We start from the raw sequence: 21,018 nt of genomic DNA, 5'->3' as shown, positions 1-21,018 counted from the left end.
TGGGCATGAACAGACTGAGGTCACCTACCCAAGCATGCTCTGTGGCTAACTGCCCCCAGCAGATTTTCCAGTTGGAGGATATGTTTTCTATCTGAACAATTCAAGATTTATTGCTTCCCTTGAGTTTCTTTTAGAACGATTTTTTTTCCATCAAATTGTTCGTCTAACTCTGTCTTTACATGCGACTTCCTACCCTGACGCAAAATCAAACTATGTAGTGTTTACATTTATTTAGAGGCGTTTTGTTCCCTGGTGGTTTTTTAGTTCATTAGCATTAACTTTGCATTTATTACAACATATATTCAGGGTCTGCTAATTTTCTAATATTGTAGTCCTTCAGACTGGCATAAGCTGTCTGATATTCTGTGGATGTGCTGGAACTATGCTTCTTCTACTGTGTGAGTTATTTTAGATGTGAAACTATGGCAGTGCAGGGCATGAAAAATGTTGGTAAAGCTTAGAATTGCAACAAGCAGAGAGTTTATGTGTGTGCTGATGTCAAAAGGAATGAATTAAAATGGTGAGTGATTACTCAGTGAAGCATATGTGTGACAAGAAATGCACATACAAACTCAGGAGGCATTTTTAGAAAATCCTAATTTGACCATTCAGGCAAATAATAATGGTTCTGTCTGAAGGAAATTTGCATGTACAGTAAATGTGATGTACAGAATCCTTTAAACTTGTATTTATTGTTATGGTTTGCCCTGCAAGGGAGAGTGGCATGTAAATGCTTCAAGCAAGTAATGATCATTTTGTCTCAAGCTCGTGCAGAAAAAATATGATCTTTGGAGAGCTTTGAAAAATATCATTAATCATCACTGCTTCCCCTGCAAGGAGGAATGGTTTTGAGATTAGGGCTTTGGAGGGGGACTTGGAGGATCTGGTTTGTGTTTCCCAGCTCTGTCACAAACATTCATACACCTTCAGGTTGTATTTCAAAATAGTTTGTCTAGGAGATCAGTAGAAGCAGAAATAACCACTTTTTCAAATGCAATAATTTTGTTAGGTACTAAGCCCTCTATAAACTCCTTTGCAGCTATGGGAGTTCTTGAAAAGTCTAAACGTGTGGCTGTCTGTACCAAACTCCTACCTATAAAACAGGAATAATCTCCTTCTTTGACCATTTAACTTTCATTTCCCCTTTCCTTTCTGTGTTGATGGTAAATATTTTGGAGCAGGGACACTCTTAAACTACATTTGTGTGGTTCCAGGGAGGACTTCAGCCTTGTTTTTGCCTTTGGGTATAGTTGTGTTATGAATCCTAATTTGAAGTCATTTAGCCTAAAAAGAGAAGTCTGGGAAGAGAGTAGGTTAGTAGTTTTTAGGTACATAAAAGGCTGTGGCAGAGATGGGGAGCATTGCCTGTTCTTAACCACCTTGCTGGAGAGGGTAAGAACATAAATTGTAGCAAAGGAAATTTGAGTTCTTTATTAAAAAAAAATAAATTACAGTGGTGAAAAGAGGGAAGTTCTGGAAGAGTCTGAATAGCAGTCGTGGGGTCTACATCATCGGAGGTCTATAGAAGCAAGCTAGGTTGGATCCTGCTACGGGACCAGGAGGGTGGACTAGCTGACCCTGCAAAGTCGTTTTCAGCCCTGTTAATCTGTGACACTCAACTGTATTTTGCAGTTACCTCAGGTTGGTCTAGTGACTTGCCTAAAACCACGTAGTATGTTGTCCATAGGGCTGGGATTTGCTGTGCTTCTTCTCTATTTGCCAGTAGATCTCTCTGCGGGCTTCTCTTCAGCAGTGCCAGAAGCTAACGCTGCTCTTTCACTTTGGGATGTTTTTTTCCTGAAGCACAATATCTACCTTGAAATATAAGTTTTCCGATTGTGAAGTCAGTTGTTTGGTTTTACACAGAACTTGAGGCAGGACAGGAGAAGATGTTTGGGTTTTGGTGACGCTACCCACATGCGATTTTTGGCTGTGTACGCAGAGTGTGGAGTGGAAAGCCTTACTTTCCAGCTGGCTTCACTCTACAACACAGGACTCCCAGCCAGATTTCTCAGGATGATTTAAATCAGCTCAGACTCTGGCTTGCTGTCTCTTGTGCAAATGGGAAGGTATGAGCATGTGCACTGGGAGTCTTCTTCTTACCAAAACTTCTTGAGTTAGGTGTTAATGAACGGTGATGAGAGGGCACTGCTCGGAGTGCAGGGGCTGCACCTGTGCTGGGAAATAAAACATGCTAAAGCCTCTCTGGTCTTGGGGGCGAGTGGCACAGCAGGACTTGCATCTAGCCAGATGTTTTTCCTTCAGGACAGGGCAGTCACACATATCCCAACTGCCTGAGGGCAATGATCCAGGCTATGGCCAGCCATGACTGTGGAGAGACGTGGGCCAAGTTTCTGTCAAGGACTATGTGAACATTTAAAGAGCAGAAATGATCATTTGCTAGTGCTTGGAACAACACCCTGGGCCTCCTTCATTTGCAAGGAGTAGTGTAGCTTGTGGACCTACAGCAGCAGTGCCAGCAGACCAAGGAGCTCAGTGCTTGGAGGACCATGCAGCTGAGCTCTGTGGGATGCTCTGGAGTTCCATCCTGGGGAATGGCATGTCACCCAGGTGAAGCCTCTCTACTGATGCAGCAGTTAGTGACTCACTAGAAATCTGGTGTTCAGACCTTCTAAACTCATGACAGAAGCTCCCTGTAGTGCTCCCGGGGGCTTTGACCAGCCAGCCAGCCAGCCACTCATTTTGGAGCACCCAGACAGGCTGGGTGCCAGCTCTAACCCTGTCCCCTCTTGGGTTGTGTTTGCTCTGAGAGATGATAGTGCTTGTGGTGTGAGCCCAGTGCACCCCTAAGGCCTGGTGGCTGGGCTGAACATGACCCTATACTTAGTGTACTGTGCTGCTTGGGAAACATTTTGGTTGGATTCAGTTTTGAGGAGAAATAGATGGTAATTGTCAGCTATGGACTAAGGCCATTTGAAGACTTTAAAAGGAAATGCCTTCTCCTTGACAAAGGATTGCTTTCATTCAATCAGATTTGATGGTAATCCTTGTATGGCACTGGAATATTTGAATCTAATACACAAATCAAATTTACTTTGGTTTTTATGGTCACTGGGTTATATCCTCTGTTACAGTTCTGTTGCAGACAGACACATAGGAGCAGTCTCTAAACAGTTTATTACGTTCAGCATTTGGCTTACAAGTGGGGGCTGATGGGGGTTGTGGAGCTGACAGCCCAGTAGCCTGGAGGAGATACTCTCTGGTTATCTGCAGAAGTGATGCAGGCTCAGCCCTTTAAGCTTCCTGCACACGTCACCTGGCTGTCATGAGCTTGTTTTGGAAGGACCACGTCTGAAAATCAGTCATGCCATCCCAGGGTTGAGGTATCATTCATTATGGCTTTGGCATGTAAACTCTGACAGCCAACAAGTCTTCCCATTAGTGTTGGTAACTATGACTTTTCCTACTGACTACTGGAACAAGCGTAGCACATTCATTTCACATAATTCATCACTCAGACATAATCTTTTGCTTTTTCTGCGTAATTTTTGGTTGATGTCTGTGTAGTGCTTGAATCCCAATCTGTTGATGCCTGTTACATGGCCAGCCAGATAAAGAGCAATCCCTGTGTCCAAACATTCCTCCCAAGATGCCAGGACATGGTCTGTCTCACGCTGGCCTGGCAGTCAGAAACAGCTAACGCCATTCAAATTCCACAGTGGTTACTTCCACACTATGAATGCAGAAGGGCACAACTGTTTTGAATTTTCTCTATATTTGTAAAAAGAAAATGATTCTTAATCAAATAATTATGAGTGCTTTGTTTGATTAAGGCCCACATTTATTGGCAGCATCTTTGCATCTCTTTGCTGCAATTCGTGTTAAAGCTTGAGCACAGGACAAAGTAGGCAGAAGGCGGCTGGGTTCAGGACTAGTTGCACAGCCAACTTTTAATCCCCCTCCTGACAGTCCATCTTTCATGGTGGCTTGTGTCCATCTGTGTGCATGTGCCAGCGCTAGCAGAAGGCAGTTGAAGACCTGCTATTGAACTCTATGACAAGGTGTCTCAGGGCAAGACTTCCATTAATAATTATTTCTAGGAGGGGTTTGTGCTTTCCAGAGTTGGAGCCAGACCTGGGAGCACAGCCATGGTAAGCTTGTCACCCCGGGAAGGGAAGTACCTGTATTTAGGTTGGGTGGAAGATTTCTGTCTCAAGAGAGCCGGAGTGCTGGCAAATCTGAGCTGTGTCTTAGGCTCAACATGCTCAGTGCTGATGTGGACTTATTTCTCTAAGACTGTTTATTCTGTTGTTTTTTCTGATAGTTCAGTCGGGGTCTTCCTAGCTGGAAAAACCCTCATAAATACCAACAGAAGAACAAGAAAAGAAATAAATACAAATCATGTCTGCAAGAGACGTTCTTCTTTAAACAGCTGGAGGTGTTGGTCTGAGGGAGCTCCATCAGGAAACAGACTTCCGATTTTAGTCAGTCACATTGAGAGGGAAAAGGAGTTTTAATATCAGACTATACCATCACATTTTTCCAGAAATGCAATCATGATTAATTGTGCGCAAGTGTGGCTCTAAAGCCTTGTCTAGATGGGAATGGATGGGGGATGAGAGTTTCAACGTGGGAAGTTATCTTTTATCTCTGTAGTTGGTTCTAGCACAGCCATGACTGGAGAAAAGCACCAATGGGAAACAGGCTTTGGACAGCTCATTAAATCAAATGATTGATACAAGCATGGCTTAAGAATAAGTTCCACTGTAATTTTACAGAGTGGTTGTTAATGGTATTTAAGAGAGAATTCTTAGGAACCCAAGAACATGGGGGAGATTAGCTGTGCATCTATCATCTATTTTAGCTTTCTGTCACTTGCATCATTTAATTGAAATATGGAAAGATTAAAAGTCAAAGACTTCCCTTTGACATAAAAAGGAGCAACATTTATGGCTTGAATTTGGCCCAGGAGACTATTTTATTCTACCATCTCTCCCTTAAACCCTGCTGCTCTCTTTGATGGATGAGGTGCCCAGTATAATATCCTTTTACAATCACATGAGCCTGCTGGACTCTCTAAAAACAACTTTTTTTGTTCTTTGTGTTTAAAGGGAAAGGAGGAGCATTAGGGAAAGATATGGTAATATGTTTCCTTCCTGTTTTTGGGCAGTAGCAGCTCTATGCTGTGTTAATAAAGTAGTTTGGTAAGAATGTTCAACTGCTCTCTGTGCAGCTCCAACAAGTTGAGGGGATGTGTACTGCTCCATGAGGGCAGATGGTGGAGTACAGATGGTCTGTTGGAGGCAGGTACCACTGTATGAATCTGTTTTTTTTTGTTACTGGCATAGCTTGAACATGCGTGCAGGGGCAGTTCAGGGAACGCCAGGCAAATTTTTTCAGCCATCATCTTTCCCCATGGAGCATTTCAGCACTCAGTATTTCTAAAGGGTTGTCCCTTTGTATAACTCATAGCTGATAATATCCCTGAGCTGAATACGTGTCACAGCCCTGTGTCTGGGTACTGTCCCACAGGGCTACCCCAGCTTCCTTTGCCACAGACAGGCAGCAGATCCAGCTCTTTTCTCAGCCTGACACATCTCTAGGTCATTGGGTCTCATGTCTGTTGTGCTGCTACAGACCTGTGATTTTGTGTCCCAGATGCTTTGAGCCCTGAGGAGCAGCGCTGGCCTCTCAGGCTAGGACAGCTGCTTAGTCTTCTGTGTTTGACCTCTGGGCTTAACCGAGTATGTCCGTACTGATGAATAAAATGATGCCAAAGCCCAGGAGCTCCTGACACTGGAAGTCAATGGACTGTCCTGCCAAGTTGCGGAAATGATATTTGGTGTTGCATGGTCCTTACATGGCTTAGAAGTTAGCATGGGTCACACACAATTCCCAGCAGGCATTTTAGATGGAGCCACCCTGTTTTGAATGCTAAGAGAGTTTAATGGCACAAAGGCTGTCAGACTGTACCAAATGAATGGTACCGTCACAGTAATTTCCTTGCATCGCAGCAACCACAGTTTACTTACTTACGTGTAAGGGTGGAGGCTAATGCTCCTTGTGTCTTTGTAACGGTTCCGAAGATGAGATGAACTTTATTTTATCTATCACAAAATCTTCACAGGTCTAAACAGAACTCCGGAACGACCACACACATTTCCCTTCCTGAGCTTCCTCATCACTTCAGGTGCCCTTTGCGTGAAGGTCAGGGTCTGCTGACAGGCTAGGGTCATCCCCTCTACATGTGGGTTCCTTTCCAGATCACAACCTCCCTCTTCCTCTATGGCCAGGTGCTTGCTGCCTGCAGATAGCTGTGGATAGTGCATATTTAGTCTCTGACCTTTCAGAAGAAGGTAAACAAAACAAAACATCCAGATGACATCAGGCCCCCGCTGACGAAGAAGACTCGCCACCTCTGAAGATGATAAACAGAAATACAAAATCTGGGAGTAGACCTCATCTTTGTGCACAGCAAGCAGCACCAACCCCTTGATTACCTGCTTGGCCCGCAGGGAAGCAGGCAGGCTGGGTCTCGGGCACTGCGGCTGGGAGTCTGACCATTCATCTCGCCTCTGTCCTTTCAGTCCTGTGACAGTAGATTTACAGGATGGCACAAGCTGCGTGAGGACTGGTGCGAGACCCTGCTTTGCAGACTGCTGTGGTTCCCCTTGAAAGCGTCTAGGAAGCTGTTTCTGGGTGGTATATCAGAGTTACTGCTCATATGTTTCATTAGGTGCCCGAGTTTTAATAATGTCATAGCCATTTCACTCCTTTTATCAGCTGGCTATATGGAGACCAGCCTGATGGTAAGTTTTGATTTCCAGCTCTGTGAAACTTGGCTGCAAATCTGTACTTAGGTGCCTCCAGAGCTTTTATTGCTCTTGGGAAATAGGGCAGGCAGTTCTTAGCACCAACTGCTGTACAAGCACAAAGATGACATTTTGTCTGCATACTGTGTTTTTAATTAGTGTGCCTCTTTCACAATGTGCCTTACTTTGAACTCTGTCTTAGGCTTTCCATTACCTGGGATGTAATTGGAAGTGAATTATTTGCTCAAGGGTGAAGAAAATAGCTTTCATGCAAGACTTTTTTAAATACAGATTTTTCAGATGGGTTCTTTATTTTTCACAGAGAAAAGTCTGAAGCAACTCAAAGATGAAAAGCTCTGACTAAGCAGAATAAGGGGCCAGTTCTCACCCTCCGCCACAACAATAATCTTAACAGGATAGTAGAGGTGTAAACAAGGTGGCGATGTAACAGATTTCTACATTGGACTTGCTGAAGTTCCTGGTGAACTGGGAGAATGTTAGGAAGGAGTTTTACCTGAAAGTAAATGAGAGATTACTCTCCTGCCTTATTCCACTGAAACAGCTAGTGCTTTGATCTTTGTTCAGTTATTTGTTTGTACTCCCACTGTGCCTAGGAGTCATGGGCATGAATCACAGCCCTCTCCTGCCAGGCTGAGGTCAGTTTTAATACTTTAATATCTGATATATCTCCTATCAGTTGTCTGCATCTGGCAGTCAACAAGTTAACAACTCTTTTTCTCCTCTAACTGTTATGATCCCATGCAGTTCTTTTTCTCCTCTAACTGTTATGATCCCATGCAGTTATTAGAGTTAAGGTAATTAAGGTGGATTACTTCAGATTTTAAGTAATGTGGATGGTTATTGGAACAGCAATTAATAACATCTTGTCACTATAACCCAAGCAGGTTCCGAGGTAGATTTTATCCTGTGCAGTTGCATCAATAAGGATTCATTTTCCTTTGGAGGACTGGCCACCCTTATTTGTGAGCCGACTAAATCCTGTAGCATGTGTCTTTACAGAGATGGGCAGTCTCTCTGTTGGTGTGAACAGGGCTTATCCCAGGATGGGATAGAAATACTTTCAAGGACTGGGTTTATGAGTTTCTTTGTCGTTTACAGGGTCTTGTAAACCATCCCTGTCTATACCACCTCCTGGAAATTTGTTTGTTAAAGGTTTACTTGTTCAAAAGATGTTCACAGCCTCTTTGTGTTGGGTTAATCCTTTCATCTGATGATAAGATGTCAGGGTTGGTGGGCTCAAGATATCCAGTAGAGGGAACAAATACTGCAATGCAGAGCATTATATTCCACTTGAAAGAAGTGGCAACTTAAATTGAGTGCATGCCAGATAAAGGACCTGCACTGGATTCAAGTTACTAGCAGCAGAGGTATGCATTAAATATGCATTAAAGTCTTAAATATTTTTTTTCTAAGAGTCCCAGAAAAGAAGTCTGAAATTAGAGGTTCAACAGCGTGAAGTGAGTCCCTTGGCTGTGACTTAGCAAACTGCATTTCCTAGGAAATATGTAATGAGAAACACTTAAACACATGGCAGATTAAGATACGTCTCCATTTACACTTTTTAACTGATTGAATTCAGTCATTTTGAAAGGTGAGGCAGGAGAGATGGCAGTTCATGGGCCTTGCTACCCAAACTGGGGCGTGCTTGGCAAAGGCCACTAGAAAGGGAGTGATGCAGACCATCCCAGAACGACTGCCCTAGGGTGGCAAACTGCTTGATCAAGCATTATGAGTAGCTAGGATGTGTCAGAGACCTGCCAGTCTGTTGGAGAGGTCTCAAGGAAGTCCCAGGTAGTCCTGGAATAATTGGTGGGTAGGATTTGGCTCAGGATCGTTTAGCTCTGTTAATTTCGGAATAAATGAGATGAGCCTTTTGCCCAGCAACGTCCTACAACTACGTACATGTGTGTGTGTATATATATATATATATATATGTAACTTGCATACTTGCAAAGCCTTACTTGCACTAGTGCAGGTATTTAAATGACAATGATTAAACTGAGATGTTAGTCAGCCCATCTATATAATCGATGGGGGGATGAGTTAGGCACCTCCCAACCCAGTAAAGTGCCTTCAATTAGGTGGTGTGAATCCAGGTATAATTTGAGATAGGGATTAGGGATATTCATAGAAATGAATCTAATTACACGTGTGAAGAGTGGAACTAGTGTGTATGAAATACTGCCCTTGCTGAAAATTTCATGAAGCCTAATAGAAACAAACATTTAGCTCTAAGAACCTTGTGTTCTCTTAAAAAAAACACAACATTATTTGGTACTGGAAATTTGCCACAAGCATCCAGCACTGCGTATTCCCACAGTTGTTTCCCCATGCTCCCAGACTGTGCTGGTGGAAGTAGCTGCAGGGCAAGTTGTGTAAGAGCATAGGGTAGGTGCTCAGTAACATCCTCACTGGGCTAAACCAAACCCCTGGCATTGCTCCCCATGGTGTGTATCTGCTTTTATGTGGCGTCAGGAAAGTGGCTGTAATTTGCTATTCCCCAAAACTGGCAGTTACTCACAGTAGCAATTGTAGTAACACTTGAACTTGCAGTCCTTACTGCTCCCTCAGGATATGCATGGAAGCAAGATGATGCATGCTATGTGTTTTTCTACCAGAAAAAAACCCAACAAACCCCAAAAAACATAAACCATGCAAAAAACTTTTTACAGTCTACAAGCCAGATAATTTAAGGCTAACACTGTATGTTAGAGAGGTTCTGCCAGTTAAATGTACTTTGAAAAAACAATTACTCTCATAATTCAAAAACATCTATAGGGTTTTTCCTCAAACTTTCCACTGTGCTCAGGAAGTCTTGGCACCAAAGGAGCATGTCTCACAGGTTATGACCATGTGAATAGGATTTATATTGAAAACAGTTTTGCCACTTCGTTCATAGATCCGTGGATTTCAAGTTTGTTAGCGTAGCCTGGCTTCTTGTAGAAGCCAAGTCCTGAACAACAGGAGCCAATAATCCCTGCATCAAGTTCTGGATCTCAAACTAAATTATATTTTTATTCAGTAAATATTAATCTGCCTTCATCTGTATATAACTGAAGGGCATCTAACACTGTAGCTACCTTATACCATTCTGTTCACTCCTAGTCTTTATTCCAGTGCTATTGATAACCTTTCCATGTGCAAAGTTTCCAGTCTGGGCATCTCACGGGATCCTGGGAATTGGCACACTAACTCAACCATGTGTTCAGACAAAGTCACTGCCTTTAATGGCAGAGGTTACTGGCTGCTTTCTGATGACATTCCTCAGCTCGTGTCATCAAAGCACTGCTATCTTTTTGGAAAAAAATCTAGCTCCTTGTCTAGTTCTCTGCTGTTTGATTACTGAGAGGAAATGCTGATGAACTGATAAAGAACTAACACACACTGTCCGATAAGTAGCACTTAGATAAAAAGAAAATATTTTTTTTACAGAGCATAGTTTTACTGCTGTAATTACAAACATTTTTAATTAGACAAGGAGAGCAGATGGGAAGCATCTCCTGGCTGTGCCTGCCAGCAGACACTGAGGGATCATCCATGGGGAACATCCATGGATAGCCTGGTTTTTGTTTTTCTTTGAATTAAGATTTTTCTGGATCAATTTTCTGGTACCTTACAGGTTACCAGCAGTCTGTGGACTACAGGATGGGTGACATTGCTTCAGAGGTGGGCCTAGGAAATCCCCTAAATGTCTCACTTGGTCAATAGTCTCAGATGAGAAATTATATTCTTAACTCTTGGAATATAATGGTTGGATCATACCAGGCTAGTTCTTGGCTCAGGTGCTGAAGCATGAGGCTTCTTACACTTCATTCAAATATTTGGGCAGTGCAGTGTAACTGTTAATGTTCTTACTTTCCCTGGTGCCTTCCTTTCCTGCCTGGGCTCTTGCTTCCCTGCCATCCCTCTCCTGTCCCTGGTGAAGGTTGGCATGGCTTCCCATCAGCTCCAGAGTGTTTCAGGGCCTCTGGCCCTTTACTCCATCCTTTTCTCCTTACTTTATTATGGATAGCCTTGCCCTGGCTATCAGTTCAGTGTCTCACAGTGATACGTAATACTCAACCCAGCCACTGCCTTTGGGTACGTAATAGGAAAGACCTCCAAGGGCCTCGTTCCCTGACAGTGCTTGTATACCTTTCACTGAAATTTAAGGGAGCATCTTTTGCCCCGACTTTTACAGAACCAGTTGCTGTGACTCAGCTGATTCCTGGTAACTTGCAGGGCTGCAGCCTCTTGGGTATGTGTTGGCATCCTGAGCACAGAAACTCCTCCCTTGCTGGCGAGCAGTTCTCCGCATGAGCAATGCCCTGGCTCTGGATCAGCCACACTTGAATACACAATGCTTACTGCTCTGTCAGCATCCTCCTGGGAGCCACATATTGTGTCACATATTTTCCTGAAAAATAGATAAGCTGTACAAAAGACCTTCTGCCTAGCTCCATAGCCTAAATAAGTCAAGGACACAAGACAAGTTCTGTAATATAAAAGTAATTTAAAATGGTAAAGTCTTCCAGTGTTAAATGTCAGATTAAAATGACTGAACATGATGAGAAAAAATAGGAATTGTGTCAAAACCTGAAATTTAGCATTATTCTGCTTTGATCCAAAGTGGAGTGGAGATACTTCGAGCATTGTGTAAAATTACAGTCTGTAATAAAAGTCTTCTCTGAAGAGACCGATGAACTAGTATTCTCTATAATGCCTAAGAAATCCATACACAAGTAGGCTGGTTTGCAAAGTACCAATGCAACTATGTGATAGATGCTGTCCAAATAGGGGGAACAGGGAAAACTAGAAGAATGTGTCTGACTTAGTTATTAATCTTACTCTCCTTTTTGTGCCATCCTCTGTGTTGTGTCTTCCTCTTGACTGGCAGAGGTCCCAGGGCCCCAATTCAGACATCCTTGTGTGCTGCAAAAAAAGGAAACCCAAAACTGACTCTCAGGCTCCCCTGCCGTAGCCTTCCTAGCCTGGGAGACTGGCAGCTTCTCCCAGGTGCTGTCAGTTTGTGCTTAATAATAATAATTATTAGGACTTTTTTCTCCCCTGTTGCCTGCTGGAATAGAGGCTATGTAATTGAAAGGTCAGATTCTGATCATGCTCAGCATGTAAATAAAGGGAAAGTTGCTCCACTCAGCAGAGTTGAACTCACTCCATATGTGAGTTTCAAGTCAGATTTGTTCCTGTAGTGATCTTTCTGCTAGTAGTCACCATGCTTCTAGCACTAGCACCTGGAGGTGATGTTAATGGCTTAATCTAGACTCATCTCAGCTCCCCAAAATACATTTTTGCTGCTCAGGTGTATAAAGTTACTGTCATAGGCTGTGGACCTGGTGGAGATTAAATGCAGCCGGGTTGCCGGAGAGGTCCTACAGCTCTGGCTGGCAGAAGATCCCATGGAGGGGGATGTAGCTGAGCATGCTGGAATTTGGACAAGCCTCGGCTCGAGTCTCATCCTCCTGAAGATGTGTTATCTTGTGTAAACACAGAACTCTTCTGAATTTGGGAGCAGGCTGAAATCTACCAGATGAAAGTAACTCTTAGTATCTGCAGGTATCGCTTACAAGGCTTTCTTCCTTTTGATCCATTTTTCTTTCCAAATAGAACAAGTAGGGAGCAGTCTGGTGCATACGATGCTTTCCACTGTGCCCTTTGGAGACCAAAAGCCACATCAAGCAGGAGATTTATGAGTTGCTGGCAATAGATGCTTCATGTTCTGTTATTACATTTAAGATGATGAAAGAAGAACAACTAACTTTCATGGCTACGAAAGCAGGAGAAAAACTGCCTGTGGATAGATCAAGCACATGCATCATTGGATAGAAATTATGTTTGTAGCTTCAAATCCTGATCTGAAAAGTTCAAGATAGAAGAAAAATGTCTGAGTAAAAGATGTGAAACAGTTCATAAGATTTCAACTCAGATACACTCAGGAGAATAAATCCAAAGGTAACATTATGATTCATTAACTATCCCTAATTAGCCTCCTAAATTTAAGGAGACAGATTCTCCCCTGGAGGCTTTCAAAGGCACCCACCTTTCACTGTTGACGATACAGGGAGCTTAGGAGCATAGCTTACTTAAGGAGGACTTCTGCATTAGTTACCTACAGGGCGTGCATGGGTTGAGTTCCCCAATTAGGTGAACTGGATCTTTTAATAAGATTGTTGCATTTCTGGATGGGCAGAAATAGGAGGAATCGGGGGGAAGTGTTCTGCAGCCCTGTGCAAGAGGGGAAGAGTCTGGGAGGGAGCAGTGCTTGTGCTGGGTTCTGCCTTGTGGAGTGTCACTTGGAGGTGGCACCGTTTCCTAAATCTCCTTCATCTCCTAAAGCCTCTCACATCACAGGGCCATATACCTGCAAGAGATTTCACTGGGAGGAATGGTGAGACTGAGCTAATTTGTGTTGCATGGGCTTTGTTTCTGGACTGGAATTGCTTCCTCTTCTGAGGTGACTTCTCTGATTGCAGCTGCATGAGAAAAGGATGAACATCTCCTTTTCTGGGCAGGACAAACAAGATAAATGGTTGTCTGTGTTATATTTATATTCTCATTGCACAACCTTTCTGTAGTTAGCTGCTGTCAGAAGATGCAGTAAAGGGCGAAGCATCTGGGCTGCCCCAGGAGCAGTCTTGGCAGAGTGGTCTGAAAGTCTGTATGAGTTGTGTCAGGCATCCCAGCTTGTACCGCTTCCCACCAGCCCAAAATCACCAGCAGAAGAGCTGGGTTTCTGCTTCGGGCAGTGTCTGAAGGGAGGGGCAGGGGAGGGGGGCCATGGTGCAGGCTGTGGGCTTGGGGGGTGGGGGTGGTGGTGTAGGTGGCTTTGGTTATGACAGGGCTATTTTCCCAGGCAGTCTTACTTGATTTCTGCATGGTGCTTGGAAGTGGACTTACTGTAATTGGTGTGAGTCACTTCCTTGTTATCGGTGGTTTGGAACCACCGCGCACGGAAAACACGCCTGCAGCAGGCTGAGTAACTCCCTCTTTCTTTGGGATTTTGCATTCGGTTTCAGGGTTGCAGCGTATATTGATGCTGGGTGAAAAGATTCTCTTTTTAAAATGACTGAAGGAGGTGGAAACCTGAGGTCTTGACTGCTTGTGTTTGTTAAGCTTCTGCTCTGGTTTATTTTTTGTGACTGAAGATTTTACATGGCAGCCTTTTGATCAAATCCCAGCTTTCAGAGTTATGTTCCGTTGCACAAAGTCCCTCCACATCTCCTGCCGTCTCCTGGGACACTTCATGCTTTCTGCATAAACTGTACTATACTTTTACTCTAAATATGATATGGGATGCCCAGAGGTACAATATGGCTTTGCAGCCCAGGCACAGAGTTGATGCCCAGTGCACTCAGCTTTTTACATAGGGATATCCAGATCCATCTAGCTGCTCATGGAGACTTCTGAGAGCTGTGGGATCTGATGGTCTCCTATCAAGTAATTATACCTATGTCTGACTAACAAGCTCCCCTGTCAGGTGAAGCGGGAATGCTCGCTGGCAGGTCAGGAACTGAAGGTAGGCTTTGGATGTCTGGCATGACACACGCCGTCACAAGAAGGAAAATCTCTTGCTATGTGGCACAAGGGGTTTTATTCATTTGAAAGGGGCACATCCAGCACTGAGCTAGGCAGTGCACAGGCAGCTGGAAAGTTTCAACTTGCTCCTTGGCCATGTCCGAGACCCTTGGGGAAAAGCCAGGGTGGTAGGCTGTGCCTCAATTTACTTTTGTTAATCAAATTAGCATCTTCTACCCCCATGTCTCTAGCTGCACAGTGGTGTTACTGTTGTCACCAGGTGCAGTCTTCTTATGTATGGGATTTTTCCTTCTTGCTCTCTGATTATATTGTGATATTTTGTGGTCTGACACAGCCCAAATCCATTATTTTAATAGATATTGTTGACTGACTGCTTAGTGAATTTAGGTTTTACAGCACATAAAACACTTCTAATTCTGCAATCTGACAGCGCCGTATACCTTACATATGTGCTAAGAATTGCTTTCTTGTAACAATTCAGAAACGTGAATGATCCCATTTCTGGCAGGATGCTGTGCATTTTCAAGTCTCAAATGAAAATCCTTCAGAGCTACTACCTCTAAAAACCTGCAGTAGTTTATATTGGGTGTTTACTCACAGTAAGATTTTTTTAATTGTTATTTTAAAAATATGTTGAACATCAACAGTTTCTGGCCCCAACCTGCCCAGACAAAAGGCTTGGTTGTAATTTTCATTAGTGATGGAGTCATGTTTTTTTCAAATTGCACACTGCTTCAAGCATTCACAGGAAGATTTGCTGAAGGTCCTGCAGATTTGCTTTAATCATACTGAGCTTTCAGAGTAAACCTTGTGGGCTGGAAATGCACAAGCGAATATATAGCAGAGGACTGGAGAATGACAAACGTCCTGTCTGTATGTTTTTAAGATCAAGCTTTCATTGATCTCCCCTCCAGCTGACTGATCTGTATATACAGTGAAGGTGGAGGTCAAAGGATAATTGCTTCCTGGGAGTGGAAGTCTTTAAGCATGTTTAGGACTGAGCAAGCATCAGGAAACACCAAATGATCAAATTAGTAAAGAGAGGGGAGGGTTTGAGAGCAAGGCTGAAATACAGGGAGCTTCCTCTCTTTGGCACAGACCCTCTTTGTGAGTTTGGACAAATCATTTTGATATTTAAACATTTTCAAACTCTGTCCCTGAGCCAATTCCCCATCTGTAAAATTCGGGGGCTATAGCAGTCAAATGTTCTGATCAGGAGAATAATGTATGTGCTTAAACTGAAACACTCAGCAGCATACTGCAAGAGAGTTCCTCAGAAAGAGCAAGAGTCCTCTGCAAAATAATCTCTTACGGCAATTGGCTGAACCTCAAGGGCTGGAGCGCTTAAAACTGGATAGATCAAAATAGTAGAAAACACAGCAAATTATATTGATGAAAGAGGTGAGGTATCGACTGGTCCTTTCCTTCTCTTAACACTGTAATTCAGAATTTTGCTGCTTGTAGGCACAGTAACTTTTTTCTGTTCATCAGCCCTCAGTTTTTTGGCCGCATAAGAGAGCGTGTGTGAAAGTCCCAGCAGAAGGAGTCTCCACCAAGTACAAATAAGGATACTGTCAGCAGCACCAGCATGTGCCTTTTCACACTGTCCTGCTGGTGGCTTGTACCCGAATCTGATGGGTCTGCTCTGCCAGTGAGAGCACACTCCAGCTTTGATTTTCCTTTGCCCCTCTTCCTGCAGCCGGGAAGCTGCCTGGCAGTGGTGGTGAGGTTTTGATGTGAGATTGATACCATTAATTAGGTGCAAATGGGTAATGCAGGTCTTGGATTGGGAACTGGTATAAATTATTGCTACCATGATGTCGATTCAGACAGATGAGCAGTGGGAGCTGGGACTGCTTTTTAAACTGGTGCAGGGAGATGATATGAAGACATGAGAGCCTGTAATGGCAGAGGAATGAACCTGCTGATCCAAGAGCTCCCTTGCAGGTTTATAACCTAGAACTGCCTTCCGTAAGGTGCCTTTGTGGAGTAACACAGCGGTGGTGACACTTTGCCCTCCAGATCGAATCCTGGCTCATGGGGAGTCTGTGAGGGGACGCCCAAGCTAGACCCGGGGTGGGTGACAGAGCATGACTTGCCATCCAGAAAGGTACACCTCTGCCTGTGCCGCTCAGCTGACTAGCCCAAGTTAATTGGAGAATTGTATCATTTGGATAAATACCCACATCTCAGTGCTGACTGCTACACCCTGAGAGACTGAAGGTCCCCAGAGGTCCCCAGAACAGCTCAACTCCTCTCTTCCAGATGACCCCAGCTCATTTCTCATGTGCATTTCAAGGTGCAGGGCTCCTGACTATCAGGCCTGTTAACACTTTGGTTGAAGGACCTGTTTCTTCCCCTCTTGTCCATGTATATCGCTTCTTCTGCTGACTGAGTTGCTTTACCTTCTCCACTTGATTGAATGGAGCAGGCCAAGTGCCAACCCTTCCCTGCCAGGATGCCTGTGCTTAATGCTCAGATAAGACTAAAAACCCAGGTACTTTCTTCTGATGGTTTTAATCATAAATAACTTTTCTTGACACCTTGCTTCAGTTCATGCCATGCTTTGTGTCAGTTTCACTCCTCTCTGGAGAATTTAAGGAGGGTATTTCAAAGGAACCAGATGTTTAATCTTTCATGTGGAATTGGCTGCCACACAGAAGCTAACTGGAAATTGTGAGGTGTTTGCACTTGAGAAAGCCTTTCCATTTTACTGTCTTTCTAAATCAAGCTATCTAACCTGCGTGTTGGTTTAGTGTTGTATCAACTAGAAAAAGAACAGATTTGCTGCATGCTGTCACTCTATCTACTCTTCACCAAGATAGGCCTTTCCCGGAAAATTGTCCTTAAGATGTTTGTGGAGTCCACAGAGAAAAATGTCCCCTTGAAATGGAAGAGTCCCAGGTTCATGTGTTGTAGGCATCCTGTGTTGCACCAAGTTGCTTCCAGGGTTTTAAAGGGGTTTAGTGGCTGAAGACAAGCACCACTTTGAAAGTACAAATGTGCATGCTAATCACAGGCATTAAGCACATGCCTGCTTTTGGGAATCTCTTTACATACTCACCTTTGGTTTTAGGCACCAGATGCCTGCTCGGTAGTCATCTTTCTTCCTCAGCCATCCCAAAGGGATAGCAGCATCACCGTACCCCATTAAGGTGTTGTGACAGCAAATGGTCTCTATGAATGCTTCCCTCTGAATACTTCACCTCTGCTCTTCCTTGGGATGCTGTTGACCAGTCTGTGACTGATTTAGCAGCCTTTTGCTTTACCCTGACTCCTCTCTTGGTCTTGTAGGTAGCATTCATAGCAGTGGTGGCACAGATGCAAAGGTGGAAAAGCCATAGATCAGTTCCCTGGGTGTGCTTAGGGAAAGATGGTGTTTCTTTCCCCCACACTTGGCTCCAATGCTTAGGTGTCTGGTGGTGTCACCTTTTCAAAGAAAGATGCAGGTCCACCCAGCCTGTGTTGTGCCCTACAGATGGTTGTGAATACTGGGAGGTGAAAGGAGACGTTTATGAAGAAGAGTCACTCTGAAATATTGGACTAGTCAAAATCTGCTAAAAATTGTCTTGGTGTTCCGTTTGCTTCTTTTTCTCCACTGGATGCATATTAGCAGGTTATTGGGATGCAGTCTGGCTGAAAAGTGTGTAAGGGAAAACTGAGTTGTGTCTTTTAAATGCTTTTCAGGTCCTCAGCCTGAGATACAGCGAAAGGGGTGTTTATTTTTGGAGGGTGCTGAGCCCTATGCTCTCTGAATATCGGGTCCCTTTGGGTGCCTCAGATTTGGCACCCAGAACTGCAGTTCTCCTCGACTGTGTGGTTTGCAGGATAATCTCTCTTCTACCCGCCTCCTTCCCAGACTTTCTGATATTTCCCTGGCACAGGTATCCGGCTTGCTTCTGTCTAGTTCCTAACAGGGGAAGGGTTTCTTTTGCTGCCTTCCTATCAGAGGACAGTTGCCAATTCAGGTTTCACTAGAAACTGCAGTGCCAGCTCTTTGATATTCAAAAGCGATGGGGTTTTATGTCTGTTTCCTGACCTAGCATGACTCTACTAATAATGCAAGAACTTCAGTGCTGATATCTTGGCAGCCTAATATAGGAGGTCAGTCAGTAAATATAGTTACAATTTTCTTTGCCTCAGCAAGACAGTAAGTTGAACACAATGTAAACAAGGTGGTTGGATTGCTTCCCCCACCACTAATATTTGTAGTTATGCAGGCAAATTTCATGGGCGTGATTAAATCTCATGCTCCAGCTTGGCAGCTGATTAGCTGTGGGGGCAGGCAGGAATTTCCTTTCTGTTCCAGAGTTGCACACTTTCCAAGTCCTCCTTCAAGCTTGTGCCGAGGATCTCGAAGTGTTTTGCATTTTTAATTACGCTTCTTTATGCCCCTGTGAAGAGTGGAGATGAGAGATAGACGGTTGGCAGTGGAGCAGTGGGGAAACTGAGGCTCTAGGAGGTGGCAGCCTGCTTGGGATGAGAGAAGTAGTTGCCGTTAGACTCAGAGAAAGAGCTGAGCATCCCAGAAATCTTATCCTGGGGTTTCTTTGGGTCTAGTGAACTTGTGCCTAGTTCTCAACAGCTCGTGTCTTTAACACTCTGAAGTCTTGGTTGTCTGCAGGGACAAAACGGTGCTTTTAATGTATATGTTAGTACACAGACACTGATGGGGAAAATACATCTTTCTCCTCTGGAAATTTTGATTTCTTTATTTTTGCCTTTCATCACTCTGTTCCTCTAATTTTTGAGCAGAACACCCTGTATATGTGTTTCTTCTCTCTGTATGGAAAAGCACTTTGCTCTGAAATAGCCTTAGGTGTTGGCGGTGGCTGAGGCAGAGAACTGGTTCAGCTCCATAAATGACATGCTGCTTTGTCCCTACAGGGCAAGTTAGTGAATTTACTGTGTGGGTTCACCTTCAGTGGGCGTGCACTGAGGTAGCTACACTGACTTTGATTTCTTTACCTGGATGTACAGCTGAAAAGCCAGCCTTGCAACATCAAGGAGGAGAAAATACTCTCCTTATTATGGCATGCTTTTGTCCAAGGAAGAAACCATAGATGTTTTGACAAAACTGTCACATGTTAACCTATCTTGCCTGTGTATTGCTAGCGCTGTGGCTGACCAAATGTGGAGAGCGGTAGGAGTTGGCTGAGTCTCCACCTTCCTTCTCAGGATGGTGGGAATCGAGAACAGGCCTTCCCAGCTTACTTAAAACCTAAAGCCCCATGGGGAACAGTGTATTTTGGATCTGGGGAGTGGGGAGGGATTCTTACAGGTGAGGTTTCTTACTTCTGTGGGGGAGATTCAAGGTTTATGATTTCACGTGAAGAGCACCCTCCAGAAGCTGGCTTTGTGGGTCTGGAGTGGACAGAAACTTCTGATGTGCAGTTTTGAGCCAGCAACTTGATGGCTGGAGAGAGGCAGGGATTCAGGCATACCCTATAGCCCCCGCTGGTATGGGGCGTCCTGCCCAACCCACTAGCATGGTAGGAACCGAGGTGTCTGGCTGGAGTACTCTGAAGCTTAGGGCTGAGGTCAGAGCCTGGCTTACTAGGCATTTTAATTTCTAAGATGGGTGTCTAAATAAGATGTCTGAATCTGATCCTCAGTCTAGTCTCAAAGCTTAATTGTAAATAAACAATATCTTAATCACTTTATAGTTCCCAGCGTTCTCTCATTGAATGTCTCTGTGCTGGCATTTGGAGAGCATTCATCATAGCAGTAAATGAGTGTCTGTTTGGTCTGCACATGGTATAATTAAGTATCAGCTGAGCTGATCACATATGATCACGTAGCATAATGTGATAATTCTCGTTCTGACCAGCTGAAATAACTCACTCTAACACTGTGCTCTTCTTACTCCTCTCTTTCAGTTCCCAAGAAGCTTCTGCATGAAACCCAGCCAAGACCAACGAATTACCAAGGATTTCAGAAGCCACATTTTCCACTGCGGCCAAGACTGTTTGAACCCAATGTTATAGGGGACGGCGTGTTCTTTACTAATGTCTCTCCTTCCAACATAGGGCGAGCTCTCCCAGGTAGCTATGACTGATGCGATGTTGTCCCAAACCTAACTGTGCTGTGGTAACTATTCCCTTCTCTCTCCCCTTATCTGGGCTTCTATATTGTTCTCAAACCCCATCTGTGTCACAGTCAGAAAGAGAAGCTTCAAGGCGTCACCAGTGATGGAACTAGTCACACTGGGTTTCTTGAAATAACAGTCATGGCCATGCATGTCAAAACTCATCACAGAAATACTTTGCAGTGGCAAAGAAAAGACTAGGGCAGAGATAGTAGATCTGCCTCACAGGAGACAAAGATGTTTTCAGCTCAGCTTTGAAATATGATGCTAAATGCATAAACTGCAAAGTCAAGAGATATGAATGAAGTAAAATCTTAGCTATCTACAGGAATAGGTGAGTAGGAGGAAGGGATGTTGTATGAATAAAGGAAAAGCCCAGGTGAGCATCTATGGGGCTAGGCAGTGTTTTTGCATTGTTTCCCAACGTACAGGAGTTGATACATGACATTACTTCTGAAATTCCTGGTCTGTGCTCCCAGAGATTCAGCTCTGGGTTAAGTATGGGCAGAGCTACCTTGTCTCTTTCTGCAGTCCTGGCAAAGTTAATCCACAACTTGGATAGTTAATCCACAGATAATTAAGAGTTGGAAATAACGGATTTGT

At 44.0% G+C, this 21,018-nt stretch overlaps 1 protein-coding gene across 6 annotated transcripts in view; it reads left to right on the top strand.

Annotated features, from left to right (window-relative positions):
* EVA1A (eva-1 homolog A, regulator of programmed cell death) overlaps positions 1 to 21,018 on the top strand; it is a 224,321-nt gene that overhangs the window by 190,947 nt on the left and 12,356 nt on the right. For all 6 annotated transcript variants that reach the window (XM_027808696.2, XM_055714644.1, XM_055714645.1 and 3 more), the window contains one exon: positions 20,207 to 20,371. In XM_027808696.2, coding sequence (XP_027664497.1) covers positions 20,207 to 20,371 — 165 coding nt within the window. The remainder of the gene's footprint in view (positions 1 to 20,206; positions 20,372 to 21,018) is intronic.

The sequence above is a fragment of the Falco cherrug genome, chromosome 6 (assembly GCF_023634085.1).
Source record: "Falco cherrug isolate bFalChe1 chromosome 6, bFalChe1.pri, whole genome shotgun sequence".
Lineage (NCBI taxonomy): Eukaryota > Metazoa > Chordata > Aves > Falconiformes > Falconidae > Falco > Falco cherrug.
The sequence above is the reverse complement of the archived record's forward strand: the minus strand, read 5'-3'. Positions and strand labels throughout refer to the sequence as shown.